Source organism: Megalobrama amblycephala, linkage group LG2 (genome assembly GCF_018812025.1).
Source record: "Megalobrama amblycephala isolate DHTTF-2021 linkage group LG2, ASM1881202v1, whole genome shotgun sequence".
Taxonomy (NCBI): Eukaryota; Metazoa; Chordata; class Actinopteri; order Cypriniformes; family Xenocyprididae; genus Megalobrama; species Megalobrama amblycephala.
Window position 1 is genome coordinate 8,645,852 of NC_063045.1, and position 17,331 is coordinate 8,663,182.

At 35.2% G+C, this 17,331-nt stretch overlaps 1 protein-coding gene and 1 long non-coding RNA gene across 3 annotated transcripts; one reads left to right on the plus strand and one right to left on the minus strand.

Annotated features, from left to right (window-relative positions):
• Positions 1 to 117: 117 nt before the first annotated feature.
• Positions 118 to 1,959, plus strand: LOC125263459. Its single transcript, XR_007183816.1, has 5 exons — positions 118 to 179; positions 261 to 389; positions 494 to 555; positions 1,121 to 1,206; positions 1,797 to 1,959. It is a non-coding gene; the product is annotated as an uncharacterized LOC125263459 (long non-coding RNA).
• On the minus strand, positions 235 to 14,585 carry LOC125263454. 2 transcript variants are annotated; one of them, XM_048182439.1, is made up of 5 exons: positions 14,306 to 14,585; positions 12,491 to 12,826; positions 10,339 to 10,671; positions 10,051 to 10,145; positions 235 to 366 (listed from the first exon to the last, which is right to left on the minus strand). In XM_048182439.1, the coding sequence occupies exons 1-5, from the start codon at positions 14,355 to 14,357 to the stop codon at positions 286 to 288; spliced, it is 897 nt and encodes a 298-aa protein (XP_048038396.1). In that variant the 5' UTR covers positions 14,358 to 14,585; the 3' UTR covers positions 235 to 285. The 2 variants fall into 2 exon arrangements, with proteins under 2 accessions (XP_048038396.1, XP_048038397.1); XM_048182440.1 differs by lacking the exon at positions 235 to 366 and adding an exon at positions 5,989 to 6,366.
• Between the last annotated feature and the right edge of the window lie 2,746 nt (positions 14,586 to 17,331).

Sequence of the window (17,331 nt, forward strand, 5' to 3'; positions counted from 1 at the left end):
CTGGTACAAAGGAAACAGTTTATTGTCCAGCATCAGTGTGTCTGATCTCAGCATCAGTCTCTCTCTACCTCTGGAGGTGGAATATCAGGATAAAAACACCTACAGCTGTGTGCTGAACAATCCCATCAGCAACCAGACTCAACATCTGGACATCACTCACTTCTGTCACACATGTGCAGGTACGACAGCGCTGATGTATCCATTTATTTATGTAACTGTAGATCACATTGATGCATTCCCTTCTTTATTTATCATTACAGAGCCAGACACACACTCTTTTTTCCACTATTCAGTCGCTTCGATAGCGTTGAGCTCTGCTGCTGCTGGATCTCTGTTGTTTGTAGCTGTCTTTGGGATCTTCTGCATCTGCAGAACATGCAGAGAAAAAGGTCAGGAATTCAATTTAATGACATGCAATTAATGCATTTGAATCACATACAAAATTCTATATACAATTGTTGTTTTTAACTCATCATGTGACTTGTCAATGCAGTTCAGACCCAGGAGACAGACAAAACTGATTCAGCAGTGTGCAAACCAACAACACGAATGGAGGTAAGATCATTATGACGGTGTTGCAAGAAGTTGACAGTGACTGAAGTTTGCAGCATCAGACGGTCAGTGAACAGACGTGTAAATAACGGCCAATCCGTCATTATTATTACCTTCAGTTAGGAACAGAACAGTTTTAAGCATGTTTTCAATCCCAAATTGAAAATTCTGTCATTAATTACTCAGCCTCAGGTCGTTCCAAACCCGTCAGATATTTTTTATGAGCTTTCTGTCCCTTTATTGGGACCTACACAACTTACACATTCAAACCCCAGAGAGGGAGGAAATACATCATTAAAGTAATCCACGTGACTCCAGTGGTTTAACCTCAAAGTTATGAAGGGATGCGAAAAATGTACCACTTTATTTGCAAAATAATGTATCCAAACCAGACTCAAAGAGCAATTTCCGGTCTCGCACATGTCATGGTGCTCCCCCACTGGATTGCAGGATTTTTTTTTTTTTTTTTTTTTTTTTGTACAAACAAAGCACTTGCTTGGCTTTATAAAACTGAAGTTAAACCACTGGATTACTTTAATGATCTCTTTCTATCTTCATTGCTCCCAAGGGAGGGACAGAAAGCTTTCATCAAAAATATCTTAATTTGTGTTCTGATGATGAACGAAGGTCTTACGGGTGTGGAACAACATGAGGGTGAGTAATTAAATTTCTGGGTGAACTAACCCTTTAAGTTTATGTACTGTTTGCACCTCAGAACGCAACACAGAACTAAAGAAGTTAATGAGCCACAAGTTCACAACTAAAATTTATTAGCACATTAAAGTTTTGCATTTTTTGCATCTGCACTACATCTGAAGGACAAATGGATTTGCAACAATCACTTTTAGAGACTCAGTGTCTCTAAAAACCCAACAGATTTTGTGTTTGTGGAAGAATTTTCTTTCCTTATTATTTCTTTGGTCATATGCTATGGTCTTGCATCACTTCATCCGTCGCAGGTTTAAACTAAAATTTTTAATCGTGATTTAATCACACTTTTTTGTGATGTTTGCAGTGTATCATCATTTTGACTGCTGGATTGTTGCCATTTTTCTCAGTAGAGTTGTGTAGTTGCATTGTGACGTGTTTTCAGTTGATAAACAACTAGAAATATTCAGTTAAATTATAAAAGAAGAAAAATTTGAATCGTTTTGCATTTCTGTTGAGTGAATTCAAAGCAAAACTCTATTGTGTTTTATCTATCGCATCAGCAGGTTCCTGATTGAGTTTATGTTTCCTTTCAGAAATCAAATATGGAGGCTGTGCTTGAAAATGCTCCCAAAAAACAGCGCCTCTCCGTGCGTTTTTCTTATTTTTAGGTCTTGGTTTTCAAGCGTTTGCATTTTATTTATCTGTTCAAGAAACAGTGTCCATTTCTTTGAAAATAAAGTTGCATATTCCCATCCATTTGTGTTTCTTTGGTCAACAACAAACATAAGGAAAGACAAGAGACAACTATTTCATTCACTTTACAAAATGACCCTTTCAGGTCCAACTCTGTTAAAGGGATAGTTCACCCCAAATTGAAAATTATCCCATGATTTACTCACCCTCAAGCCATCCTAGGTGTACATGACTATCTTCTTTCAGACAAAATGAACACAATTAGAAATATAGATTTTGAAGCCCAAAAAAAGTGCATCCATACATCATAAAAGTAATCCATACAGCTCCAGGGGGGTTCTTAAGTGATGGGGTTTTGTAAAAAAAAATATCCATATTTTATATTTTAAATATGTATACATTACAAACTAATAACTGTTTTCTGGCAAACAGCCATATACAAGTCGAGTTTTGGCAGAAGAGTAAACTCTGACCCGATGGATGACGTATTGACAAACGCGGAAGCACAGAGGATAAAACAAAACAAATCTAAAACAAGAATATTTAAAGGGAAATGTCAGAGGACTTTGATATAAGCAGCTTGAGTTTGTTGCCCATGTCTGATCCACATCTACCTACAAGAATACAGCACAAGGCCCATTCAGTATTATCAACATATTTATTGCGTTCCTCAGAGCTGATTGCTCAGGTTATTCATTAAATGATCCTCATTAAGAACATTAATGATAACTGTAATACATTTATGTTGGTCCTGTTGTGTTTTCCCTAAGAGGGTTTTCACTGCACTCTCTGCTCTTTTCCTTGCTAAGCTGCATGGATGGGTGTGGAGTTCTTGCCCAGAATCTAACCATACTGCCAAACCATTTTTTTTTTACTTTTCAACTATCCTTGATGTTTGAAGAATTATGCATTGCTAAACCACAACATATTCCTACTTTCCCAAAATAGTTACTGCAATTATTGTTCCTACTATAAAAAACATGCTTTAATATGGGATCTTCTTTAAAGAGTGCATTTGTGTGTGTGTGTGTGTGTGTGTGTGTGTGTCTACCACATCAGTTTTACTATAGTAACTATAATTACAGTAACAGTAACTGTTGATGAAGGTTGAGAGCACCAGTTTTAAAATCATAACTCAATGATTTAAAGTACCAAGTCCACAATTATTTCAAACTACACCCACAAAATATTTTAGAGACACAGATTCCAGACATTATGTGTGAATCATGTGTTTTTAATATATAAATAACAAACATACAAAGTTCTTTCCAGTTCCTTTCAATGTTTCAGAAAAGAAAACAATGTTTGTGGGTTTTACCTCAAGGCACTTTTTCTCTTGGATGATGGTTAAGGAAAACAAAAAAGAAAATGTCTAAAAATACTTTTGCCACAGTGCAAGGAACACTACATTTGTCATACTTAGGAAAGGCGATTTTATTTGTATAGCACATTTCATACACAATGGTTATTCAAAGTGCTTTAAATAAAGAAGAACCAAATACATAATAATAAAAATGGAATGCATAAAAAATAGAAATAACAGTAAAAACAGAGAATTCCGCTATCTGAATGGAAGGGTTAGTAAACTTACAGCTTACTAAAAATCTTTAGTGTTAGGAAAGCTGATACATTTTTGTGTAGTACTTATATGTTTATGGTTAAAAAAAATTAAAAAAATAAAAACAAATCTGTACAGGCTTTAGTTTGGAAGCTTGTTTCCGCCACACACACACAAAAATAAAATAAATAAACAAATAAAAAGGTCATTGAGATTTTCGACATCTCACAATTCTGACATTTTTCTCAGAATTGAGAGATTTAAACTTGCAATTGTGAGTTATAAATTCAGAATTGTGTGGTATAAATGTACCATTGAGTGTTATAAAGTAATATATTATATATATTATAAAGTAAGAATTTAAAGATATAAACAAGTCTTTTTTTTCCTCATAATTTGTTACTATAACTCACAAACATTTATATCTCACAATTCTGGAAAAAAAGTCAGAATTGAGAAAAATTAACAATTGCGAGAAAATGCCGCCAGAATTGCAAGACAAACTCGTGATTCAGACATTTTTCCTCACAACTGCCAGTTTATATCATGCAATTTTAACTTTGTAACTTGCAATTTTGAGTTTATATCTCGCAATTCTGAGAAGAAAAAGTCTTTAGTGAGCTTAACATATACTTTGACACTTAAATGACTTAAAAAAAAAAACATTTACCTGACATGAATAAACATCATGATACAGCTCTGCATAATGAGCACCAGATGAAAGACAAATCCAAAAACAGAAACAAGAAAACAAGAGTACTGCCAAAAGAAAGGCCACTGACTTCCATAGTATGAAAAAAATAAATAAATAAATAAATAAATAAATAAATACTACAGCAGTCAATAGCTACCGATCATCAACTGTCTGGTTACCAACATTCTTCAAAATATCTTCTGTTCAACAGAAGAAAAAAACTCATACAGGTTTGGAACAACTTGAGGGTGAGTACATGATGACAATATTTTCATTTTTGGGTGTACTATCCCTTTAAGAGTAGGCAACCGTCTCTATCAAACAGTGATCTACAGGACAAACACATTAAAATAGGTGAAAAAGTGAGAGAACTTGGCAGTGAGAAACTAAGCAGCTCATAAAAAGCAACAGATGAAAACTTCAGGTAAGAAGACTATTTTCCAATTTCATTGCATGTCATTTTTTGCACATTTCAACAATGGAGATAAAGATGCATCTAAAAAAAATTATGAAGATTTTTTTTTTTAAATGCATTTGTTTTCTACACATTTGTTCCTCCTGACAAACATCACATCACTAGCTTGTTTCCGCCATGCACAGAATAAAAAAAAAAAAAAATAGGTAATTGTGACATTATCTCAAAAATCTGACTTTTTTTCCTCGCAATTGCAACTTTATATCACGCAATTCAGCTTTATATCATGAAATTGTGAGTTTTTCTCGCAATTCTGACCTCATTACTCGCAATTATGAGTTTATAACTGGCAATTATGAGTTTGTCTCGCAATTCAGACTTTATAACAAGCTTCCATACATCACACCAATGTATCATCATTTAACACAGCCTGTATAATTTATTCATCCTGCAGGCACTAAACAGAATAAATACTCTCAGCGCAGTGTTTCACCAACGTTCAAATTTAAACAACAAATTTCCAAACTTATTAAGGCTGGGTTTGGTGCCTGTGTTTTCTAATCCATACACATTGGAGATATAATGACAGTAATGGCAGTTCCAGTAAAAACAGCTACAGCATCAGTAGTGCAGACTGTGAAGAGCACTTGTGGCCTCCAGTATGAGACCGTGTGCGTTAAAGCAAAATTTTGGTCTTAGTACCTATCAGTTATAAGAAGATATGAACAAGCAGGACACAATAACTGATATGTGAAAACACATTAGCATTATTATGTCTTAAAGTGCAAAAGCCAAGAAACAGAGATGATGTCTGGATCACTATAACAGCTCTCTATAAACCTCTATATACTGAAAAATATCAAATATTCACTGATCTATTGCTTTGTTTCTTGCTCATGGACTGTTTAAGGCAAAATGTAATAAGTTTCACATTATTATTGTAATACAGTGTTTATAATGTAATAATTTTCTCAAAACGTAATAAAATCTTGAGCTCAAAATGTAATAATTTTTACATTATGAGAAATTTATTACATTATGAACTCAGCAAAAACATGTAATTTTTCATAATTGTAATAGCTTTTAAAACATTAAAAAACATTAGTATTCCCTTACAGTACATTTTTACTATATTATTATTATAACTACTACTACCACTACTTTTACTTCTACGTCTTGTATACATACTGTTAAATGACAGTGTTAAATACAAACACTGTGTGTGTGTGTGTGTGTGTGTGTGTGTGTGTGTGTGTGTGTGTGTGTGTGTGTGTGTTGCATTACGCTGGTAATTTAAGACTGGAATTAGATTTGTAAAAATGTACTGTAAGGGAATACTGTTTTTATGTTTTAAAAGCTATTACACTTATGAAAATATGACATGTTTTTGGTGAGTTTATAATGTAATAAATTTCTAATAATGCAAAAATTGTTATTACATTATGAGCTCAAGATTTTATGGTGTTTTGAGAAAATGAACATTTTATTATTACAATAATAATATAATACTTATTACATTATGTGCAGTTTTTACATTGTGCAGTTATTAGATTATGAGATGCTACATCATGTAATCCATTAGAAGCAAATTCGAACAAATCAGTTTTTAAAGTGATATTTAAATCTAAAATTTTAATTTAATCTTGCAATCGTGGCACAATTACTCTGAAGAAAGATCTACTTCTCTTCATCCATTTGAATCATTTCCATCATTTCAAAGAAAGCCTGATGTTACATCATTTTATTGACAGCCTCGGGCCAAGTCTCGTCCCGTCCCGTATCTTTTGGATCAGAATTATTCTCCTGTAAGAAAATACAGATTCACGAAAGGTAAAAGTAATGAGAAGAGCTGATGTTTCAGTTACACAAACACAAAAATACTACAGACTTGGAAATTTGTACGTTTCTGTTCGTACAGAGATTTTCATTTCCTACATAACACAATTCTTACAAAATTTAAGTACTGTGATTTCAATATCACATCTAAAATGCTTGAATTGTTGTATTGCCATGTTCCAATAAGATGCTTGATGTCTGAAAAAAAAAAGGTACACTTTATTTTTTAGATTAATTATTTATCTTATTTGGAAGTTGTTTGTGTTTTTGATTGTTCTGACAATGGTTCACCAGTGAATATCTGCTTAGTTAAAAATAAAAGTACAAAAAAAGATGACTATTCAGTTTACATTTATGCATGTTAAAAAAGAATTATAATTATGTAACAGTAATAAGTTCCAAGTAATAATTATTTGGGTTCAAGTGCTTTATGGCCTTTAAAGCAAAGCAAGTGTTGTGTTTTCTTTAGCAAGATTGTAAACACATATGGCTCATTTCCACCATGCGGTACAGTTCAGTATGCAATTTTTGCCGTTTCTATTGTCAGAAGTTGTGAAAGGTATCATACCACATTTTTAAAAGGGTGGAGCTACACTCAGTGCAGAACATTGATTGGTTGACAGAGAATTGTCACTTGCGTGTGCTACAAGGGGAATGACAACACAATACCTTTGCAACACAAGCAGGATCAGGGTTTACTGTCCCAAATCGTACTGCACTGAACCGAACCGTACCACTCGGAGGAAATGAGCCATTACATCACAGAGGGAGAACAGCCAATACAGGCAGTTTACAAAGGAAATGTATGTTTAAAGGGGTGGTTCAGTGGTTTTTTTCTAGGCTTGATTGTGTTTTTGGGGTGCAGTCTTAATGCTTCGTTTTTTTAAAAAAGCTGTATTTTTCATATATTTTACCTTTATTCTACACCTCTGTTTCCACTGTTATATGAACGGCTCGTTTGACTTCCTGCTTCTATGAAGCCGCTCCCTCCAAAATACACAATGTGCTCAGATTGGTTAGTTGGCCCAGTGTATTGTGATTCGCTGCAGCTTCCGGAAATGCCACGCCCCTTACCATTTGTTGTTACTTGTGCTTAAGTGGAAATGTAAATAATGGCGTCTATATTGCTGTATCAAATTGAGCCTGAATCAGACCCAGATGAAGAGGGTCAAGCAGAACCTCTGCAATCGCGTTTTTTAAAGGACGTCTATGAATGGTATTTCATTTAGTATTTGTGTCAAAGTGTTTAGATATGCTGTCACTGCTGTTTGTTAGCTTTCAATATACGGTTTTATCCTGATCCTGTAGCTGAATACATGACTGCGTAGTCGCATTTTTGTAAAGGTAGCATTTAAAGGTGCCCAAGAATGCTTTTTCACAAGATGTAATCCTGAATGTGTCTGTGAAGTTTCAGCTCAAAATACCCCATAGATTTTTTTTAATTAATTTTTTTAACTGCCTATTTTGGGGCATCATTAACTATACACTGATTTTTTTCAGCGCGCCGCCCCTTTAAATCGCGTGCTCCCTGCCACACGAGCTCTCGACTATATTACAGCGCATTTACAAAGTTCACACAGCTAACATAACCCTCAAATGGATCTTTACAAGATGTTCGTCATGCATGCTGTGTGCATACATCGAATCATGTGAGTAAAGTATTTATTTTGATGTTTATATTTGATTCTCTATGAGTTTGAGGCTGTGCTCTGTGGCTAACGGCTAATGCTACACTGTTGGAGAGATTTATAAAGAATGAAGTTGTGTTTATGAATTATACAGACTGCAAGTGTTTAAAAATGAATACAGTAAGAAACGATGGTAACTTGAACCTCATTTAACAGTACATTAGCAACATGCTAACGAAACATTTAGAAAGACAATTTACAAATATCACTAAAAATATCATGATATCATGGATCATGTCAGTTATTATTGCTCCATCTGCCATTTTTCGCTGTTTTCCTTGCTTGCTTACCTAGGGTTTTTGCAGGGTTTTTGCAGGGTTTATGATGTCACCAACCCGGGAAGAAGCTCGTTGTAGTCCAAACTGGTCGTAATTGTAGGCATTAAACTGCCATAAGTTTAAAAGACAATTTCTCTGTTTTCATTGAACTTTCAGCGCTGTAACTTTGCAGATACTGTTTATGCTCAAGCAGCAACATTACACACTAACTAAAGTTAAAAAAGTGAAATCGCAATGAACCACCCCTTTACTGCTTTTTAACAGTTATCAAGGTTGGGCTAAAAACCTAAGACTAGTTTGCTAAAGTTGGTTTATGAAATAATCACCAATCTTTGACAAACAATTTAATTGACAGCGGCTTCATTGGTCGCATTTTTCGAGATACACGCACGTCCTCAAAGGCAGTCTTGCCACCTTGGACAAAGACAATGCATGCCAAGTTTCAAGTCAATCAGACTTCGGGTTAATTAGTAATAGCCATTTGTAAGCGTTTTAAGTGTTTTTTTCCATATTATAGCGCCACCAAGTGGCCAGTTGCTACATTCTTTTTCATGTAACCACAGAATACCAAAGACTATAGAATAACAAGACGTGTCACTCATATTGTTTTGAATGGGAGAAAGTGGAACGCGCAATATGGCGGAATAAGTCCCGCCTTCTAAAGCCAAGAGCCAATCGCCGACTGGTAAAGTCATTGCGTCACTGCAGCAGCCATTAGAACAAAGTCCCTTTAAGACAAGTAATTTCACTCGGCGGCCATCTTTGAAACGCCTCTCGGGCATCCTGGGCATCATGCAATCTCTTTGAATGGGGAAACATCAAATTCTCCAAAACTGTTCGCCAACTTTACGATTAAATTTCATATTTGAAATCACCAATGAAATCTAACAACAACCGGCTCATAAATTTAGTTTCTAAACGCTCGAAACATGATAAAAAACTATTTTTCAGGCTGGATCAAGCTAATGTGCATGCGCAGACCTAAATGCGCGTCTCTTCGGAGGTGCGCGTCTGACTGTTTCTATAGAAACCGGTGATTCTAACGGCCGCTGAAGTGACGCGATGACTTTACCAGTCGGCGATTGGCTCTTATTTAGAAGGCGGGACTTATTCCGCCATATTGCGCGTTACACTTTCTCCCATTCAAAACAATACGAGTGACACGTCTTGTGTTATTCTATAGTCTTTGGTTAGAATAGAAACACCGGTTTCTATAGAAACAGTCAGACGCGCGCCTCCGAAATTAGGCAAAAGAGATGCGCATTTAGGTCTGTGCATGTGCATTAGCTTGATTCAGCCTGAAAAATACAGTTTTTTTTGTCACGATTCGAGCATTTGGAAAAGACATTTATGAGACAGTGGTTGTCAGATTTCATAGGTGATTACAAATATGAAATTTAATCGAAAGCTTGGCAAACAGCTTTGGAGAATTTGATGTTTCCCCATTCAGAGAGATAGGAGTTGCACTTCCATACCCGAGAGTCATTTCAAAGATGGCTGCCGAGTGAAATGACTTGTCTTAAAGGGACTTTGGTACTACCAACCTTCAAAGTCTTTACGACTTATGGTTTGGTCTGCCCGATCACTGAGAATGCTGATCCCTGATCCATACCATTATTCATTTAAAGGAATTTTGCACATTAAATCTAATGTATCTTGCTAAATGAGCTGTATGTAATACTTACATTCCTGCGGCGATAGTAAATCACACCAGCAGTTACAACTGCAACCAATAGCAGAACCACAATTCCTGCTACAGCACCTGAAGACAGGCCTGAACCTGAAACAGATAAAGAGAAACAGTGGATGATAATCCAACCAGTATTTATCTTTGGCTGAAATTTACAGCTTTCTAGTGGTGCTATCTGTTGTTTTTAGCAAGCATCGGTGGGATCAGCAGGAAACAACGTTCACACAGGAAAACGGATATTATCAAAGAGAGAAAATGCACTGAATGGCTGAACTCTACTCACCAGTGACAGAAACATTGAATCTCTTCACTCTGTTGATGTTGAAGCTGCTGCTTTTGCTGTTGATCAGCAGTTTATATTCTCCAGAGTCTGTGTTTCTGGTGTTTGTGATGGTCAGAGATCCAGTCAGATGATCCAGCTTCAGTCTGTCTCTGAATCTCTCATCACACTGATCATCTGTACAGATCTTACTCTGATCTCCAGTGATTTCAGTGATGAGAATCTCATTAAAATACAACGTCACTGCATCATTTGGTTTTCTTATTTCACCAACACCTAAAATGACATCTTCTCCCTGATTTTTATTTACTTCTTCTCGTTCAGCAGCAGAAACGCCTGAAACACAAACCAACAGCTGCTGAAACTACAAACAACATGAAAAAAAACTGAAGATGAACGAGACAAGCCCTTTCTTGACTTTTTATCTAAAAACGATCAAAGGTTTGTGCTTATAAACACAAGGCTCCATCTGAGCTCAACTGCAGCTTTTTATTTTTTTTTAAAAAAATGTTAAAAGTAAAAGATTCTAACAGATGAAAATCTTTTAGTTTTAAATCAACATGAAATCTTTAATAGTGTAAACTGAGATAATTCTTACACAGAAAGAGGCCGTTCTCACAGAATATTTTTTTAATTCCACTTCATACCTTTCCATTGTTTTTCACTGCTAGATGGGATATCCTTAACTATTATATAAAAGGGCATTCTAAAAAATGTGACTCAGAAGTTAAAACTTTCACTTTACATTCCACTGCCTGCAGCTTGCTATTTAAAGGGTTAGTCCACCCAAAAATAATGTCATTAATTACTCACCCTCATGTTGTTCCACACCCATAAGACCTTTGTTCACCTTCAGAACACAAATAAAGTGTAAAGTGATATTTTTCATAAAATCCAATGGCTCAGTGAGGCCTTCATTGCCAGCAAGATAATTAACACTTTCAATGCCCAGAAAGATACTAAAGACGTATTTAAAACAGCTCATGTTACTATAGTGGTTCAACCTTAAAGCGACAAGAGTACTTTTTGTGCTCCAAAAGCAAAATAACCTTTTTCCCCAATATCTAGTGATGGGCGATTTCAAATTCAATTGACTTTGGCGCTCTGAACCACTGATTCGAAGCAAACGATTCGTAAAGCTTTGAAGCTTCATGAAGCAGTGTTTTGAAATCACCCATCACTAGAAATTGTTGAATATATTCAAAAAAAAAATCTTTTTTTTTTTTTTTTGGGTGCACAAAAAGTATTTTCGTTGTTTAACTAAAAAGTGTTTTTAGTACCCATCTGGGAAATGGATAAGGAAACGATCTTGCTGGCAATAGATGCCTCGTTGAGCTATCTGATTTCATCAAAAAATATCTTAATTAGTGTTTTGAAGATGAATGAAGGTCTTACGGGCGTAGAACAACATGAGGGTGAGTAATTAATGACAGAATTTAAATTTTTGGGTGATTAACACTTTAACAGCAAAAAAATCAACATTTTCTATGTGAACCAGATCATCTACAAACTATATGTGAATTAACAGAAATTACTCTGTATGTAATTGTTTTAAAAATAAATAAATAAAAAATATGCATGTTAAACCAGGGGTCTTGGGGTCCAGTGAAAAACTGTAGAAATGTAAAAATAAATGTAAATTAGATTAAATAAATGTGGAGAAGTCTAGAGAAAAAAAATCATACATAAATAAATACATTTAATATTAAACTAGAATAAACTAATAATCTTTACATAAAAATTAAAATAAATTAGAATAAACAGAAGTTTAGAGGAAAGCTGTAAAAAAAACAGTAACAACAAATAAGATTGAAGTAGTATATAGTATATAGAAGTATATAAATTAGATTAAGTTATTAATAACAATGTGATTAAAAAAGTTATTAATCTATTAAATGAACGATTAATATAAAAATATTTAAATAAATACATTTAACAGTACATTAATAAGTAAAGAAAATAGCCTATATAATGTAACCTAATAGAAACTAATTTAAGGTTTATAACATTCATTTTTCAGAGTATAAATGAGGTGTTTATGATGTAAAAGATAGTTAGGATGGGGTCCCTCGCATAAGGATGATCATATTTGGGGGTCTGACTCTGCAGCATCCAAAATATTGAAAAGCACTGTAAATATTTATTAATGACTCACCAATGACAGTAACATTGAAGATCTTTTCACTGCTGCTGCTGCTGATGATGATCTTCAGTTCATAATCTCCAGAGTCTGTGTTTCTGGTGTTTGTGATGGTCAGAGATCCAGTCTGATGATCTAGCTTCAGTCTGTCTCTGAATCTCTCAGTACCTTCATTACACTGAACATCTGTACAGTTATAACTGAGATCTCCACTGATCTGAGCGATGCGAGTGTTGCTGAAATACCATTTAATCTCTTCTTGTTGGTTTGTTTGAACACCAGTGTTCAGAGTGACTGAATCTCCCTCATTGACAGACACGGACACTCCCACTGAATCAACACCAGACACACCTGAAGAAAAAACTAATCAAAGCCAAATATAGGCTACAACATAGATGTGAAAATGTTTTTCCATATATCATGATGTTGAGTAGAGAAACATGCATTCATGAAAGAAATAGGCTACACATTCACTCATCAGACAAGCATCACGTAGGATCGTATACAACAACACATATTTCATATTTTAACTCCTTTTCCTATACGTACATTTGCACATTCACTTAATCAAACATACTGTTAGAATCTTCCACGTGTTTAGGGTATATCTGATCAGGTAAATCATACCAACAGCTAGTCACGGTATGACGCATGTTAAGTTTTGCCACTGAAACTGATCTTGGCTGTTTTTCCTGCGTAGATCCGGGTTTTTATGGCTAACAGGTGTTTCACAGATTTCTGTGACTGTGGTAGACTTGGGAAAAGTTGGTTTTATATTCGCACATTCGGACATCCGTATTCAATAGCCTTGTTAATCACACTACATTGGACATTCACAAGTAAATATGCCATTAAAACAATACTTGCCTATTTTGATCGACTGTGAAAAATGTTGTAAGTTGACAATCGTTGGTTGTCAATATCATGTCGCTGCTTAAAATTCGCAAACATTAATTTATTGCACATTTATTGGAAAGTCTGAATTTATCAGAAGTCCGAATGTGCGAATATAAAACCAACTTTAGCCATTTTACACATTTGTAACCATTAATATGCAATTACAACTTCGTAACACGGGTGTTTTGATTGTTGTCTATCCGTATGTCTCAATCAGCTCCCTAGTTCAGTAGTCAGGGCACTGATCAGGGAATCAGCCACATTCACTTGCATGATATACTGATTCACGACCTAGGGAACTAGGGAGCTGATTGAGACGCAGGGTATGTGTGCAAATCGAAATATTCACATACATATGCAATTATTTCTTCCCGCATGCCAAGTCGCACTGGATGGCGTTGTTCATTGGTCAGGCATCAACCAATAAAACGGCTTCAATACCCCCCACTCCCGTTCTGCTCTCTCACATCTGCTTTCAAGTGCTCAAGTCAGTTTTGCAACAGGAATATTGCAAAAAGAGTAGCAAAAGTCAAAGCGCCAGGAATTGAACTTGTACTGCCAGATCTGAGAGGTTGTAAGCGGCGACTTGAAGCTGTACAGCGAAACTGAAGTAAAGTGTAAAAGTAAATATGTCTCACACTCTTTGTGTCTGTCATTTTGTTTATGTGAATGCCATTTTACACATTTGTAACTATTAATCTGCAACTACAACTTCGTAATACGGGTGTTTTGATTGTTGTCTGTGTGTGCAAATCGCAACATTTAGCTTTTCACATCAGGACTGTGAGTGTAAATTTCAGTTTACAAATACAAATATTAATACGACAAGTTCTCACATTCAAATCGGCAACCACTCGTGTTTTGCTACTGATTAACTATCAACACTACTCCTAGTATTCGTGTTCAGAAGCGAGACTGTAAAAAAGTCATTACCGTTGTCGAGCAAAAACAAGATCCATGCAAGCCAATGAAAGTGAAGCTTCATTTTCACCACGATGCCCCACAAAAAATAAACGCAGATTCATATAAGCGTTCTTTTCCTCTGCTTTAAAATGCGATGCAGTTCTTGCAGTGAAAAGTAAAGGTAAGTAATAATCTGGGAGCCTCCCTCGGGAAGTTAGTGATTCCAAAGTAGCTACACGGTAATGCAGATAAGTTCTCGCACCAGTCTGGACAGGCTATGAAGGAGAGCAGTGGGGGCGCTGAGGAATGCCTGAAGAGAGAGGGCTTTTGTTTAAGGCACACATAATTATTTACTACGCGTAACTTAACTTCTTGCAAAAGAAAATGGTCTGCAACATTCTAACATTCCATCATTCCTTGGAAACCCATATGAAAAAAACCTGTATGTTTCATATACAGCAACCATATATATTCTTTACTCAAATCAGCCAGAATTTCCTTATGTGTTTCATGTAAGTCCAATACATGTCATATACAAAATCAGACCGATTATGGCCACTTTCATACTAAAAAGCACACATAAAACTCATATGGGATTTTTAGATCATATATGAATACTGCAAAATTCTTATATGAGTTTTACATGACAACAGTATGTAATAGTATATGATTTTAGTAGAAAATGTGTATGAATATCAGTAAATTTCCTATACAAATCATTTAAAATTCTTGATTGAATCATATGCAAGTCATATAGGATTCATTTAAATTTGGCATTATTTGCTCATATGAATTTTATACAGATTATATGTTTTTAAAAGGTAAATTGTGTGTCTGTTCTTCAAACTTTATATGTTTCCACCTAATTCCTCGTATCTCTACATATAATTATCTTATATGATTTCAGTCAATATTACAACATCTCTGCATATATATATCATATATGATTTCAGTCAATTACTTGCACAAATTTACATTAGAAATACTTTTATTTCAACACAATCAACAAGACAATCAAATTATACTCCACAAGAGTAATTTAAAATTACAACTTAATATCAAACTGAACTTGCGAAGACAAAACACACACACACACACACACACACAAACAAACAAACACAAACACACTCCAAAGACAACAACAAAATACCTTGAACACACTGTCATGGCTATCAATCATCAAAGACCATTAAGGTTTTCAGATGTTTTTGTGTATTCTTCCCTCTAATTTCAGTAAGTTTGGCATTATTTGCTGTACCAATGCTGGTGGGCACCACATGAGGACACTTTCTGCAACGTTTCCCGCCGGAACGCGCTCCCTCAGCTGGACTGAGTGGCAAAAGAACCTGCTGTATGACTGGATTTAATAGGGGAAACTGCGAAAACTCGAGTAAAACAAACTATTACACTAAAGGTTGGGCTCGAAAGTGTTTCTTACAACTTGTCAAATAAACCTAATCCATGGATATTTACTGCCATGGAATCGTGTTTCCTGATATGTGCCTGATTTCGATGCCGGGGAAATACATAAAGCAAATCTGCCTGTGAATATTTTCTATAACTACAATATAGGTAGGTTTGAATCCGAGTAATCACTTATATCAATATAAGAAATATTGACAATGTGTTATTTTGACGTGCAATTTCAGTTTTGAGTAATGTGAGCATCGTGGATTATTATGTTTAAAATTGCAAAAAAATATCATTCATTCATGCATGACAGCGATTTAAACCTAATTCACTTAAATAAAGATAACTTCACATGCTATTCTTGTCATGAGCTTTAAGGGGGCGCTGCGGTGCAAACTCCACTCAATGTTTAGTAGCCTAACTTACATGTTAACTCGAACAGCAAAGCTGACCCCAGACCTGTGTCAAAGAGCTTAGAACCCAAGAGGCGACACTTTGATACTTTTTGGTACTAACAGCCACTAGGTGGCGCTCCGGTAGCGCGGCCGCCATTATGGGGTGAAAATACTAACTGGACCATAAAATCCTTCACATCTTACGCACCCAAAATCGGCGAATTTCTCTGCCAAATCAGAAGCGCAATAGAACTTTTTTTTTTTTTTTTTTTTTTTTTTAATTAAGTCACCAGTAAATTGTATGGCTCCTACAGTAAATGTTGTATGTCTTATAGATGTTTTATTTAGTTGTGGAATTCAACCATTCATCCATCTGTAGTTAGCCTACTTTATTGAGTATTTCCATTTTATGCAACTTTACACATTTATTAATTGTAAATTAATAATTAATACATTTAAGATCATCATGTTTACAGCGAACAATATATTTTAGACCTAGTGGAATAGTAGTAATAATATAGGTCTGAATTGAAATGGGCTATAGACTATTGTACATTTTAGTGGATCATACAAACATAATGATCTATACATGATGCATTAACGGACATTAGACAACACTGCTCATACCTTTTTCGTACTTGGGTAAAATGTCCATGAGCATCCATTAAAAAAGAAACAGCACTTTTTGTCCAAAAAAGCATTACATTTATGAAATATTGATATATTATCCATTGCTTGCATCACATTTCTTCTGAATGATCTGCTCTCCATCATCGTTCTTCAAGAAATTTTGCAACATGAGCACTGTTTATGTTGTAAAACTGTATACGAACATTGGACTCTCACAAACAAATGAGCCTGTGTCCAAAGTATAATTTGTTCAAAATAGTGCAGCAGTTTTAGTTATAATATCCAGTGCTGTCAGAGTTTGTGATGTCTTGAGAGGCATATTCTCCAGCCATTGTCATTGTAAATCTCACGAAAAAAAGCTTTTAGCCAATGTCAAGATGATCCAACAACGTGTGTTCTGTTGATCTTCCACAATTTTATCCAGGCTGTAAACATGTTTCTTTCTGCTGTAAAGTTGGGCATTTTACCATGGGGCTCAATGAGATTCTGCTCTCTTTTGGAGCCTGTCCCTAGCGGCCAGTCAATGAATTGCAGTTTAAGTCACTTCCTTATTGGCTTCAAGAGAAACTGGGGGAGGTTGCGCTTATAACAGTATGGGAAGTAGCTAAATCTGGTCACTAA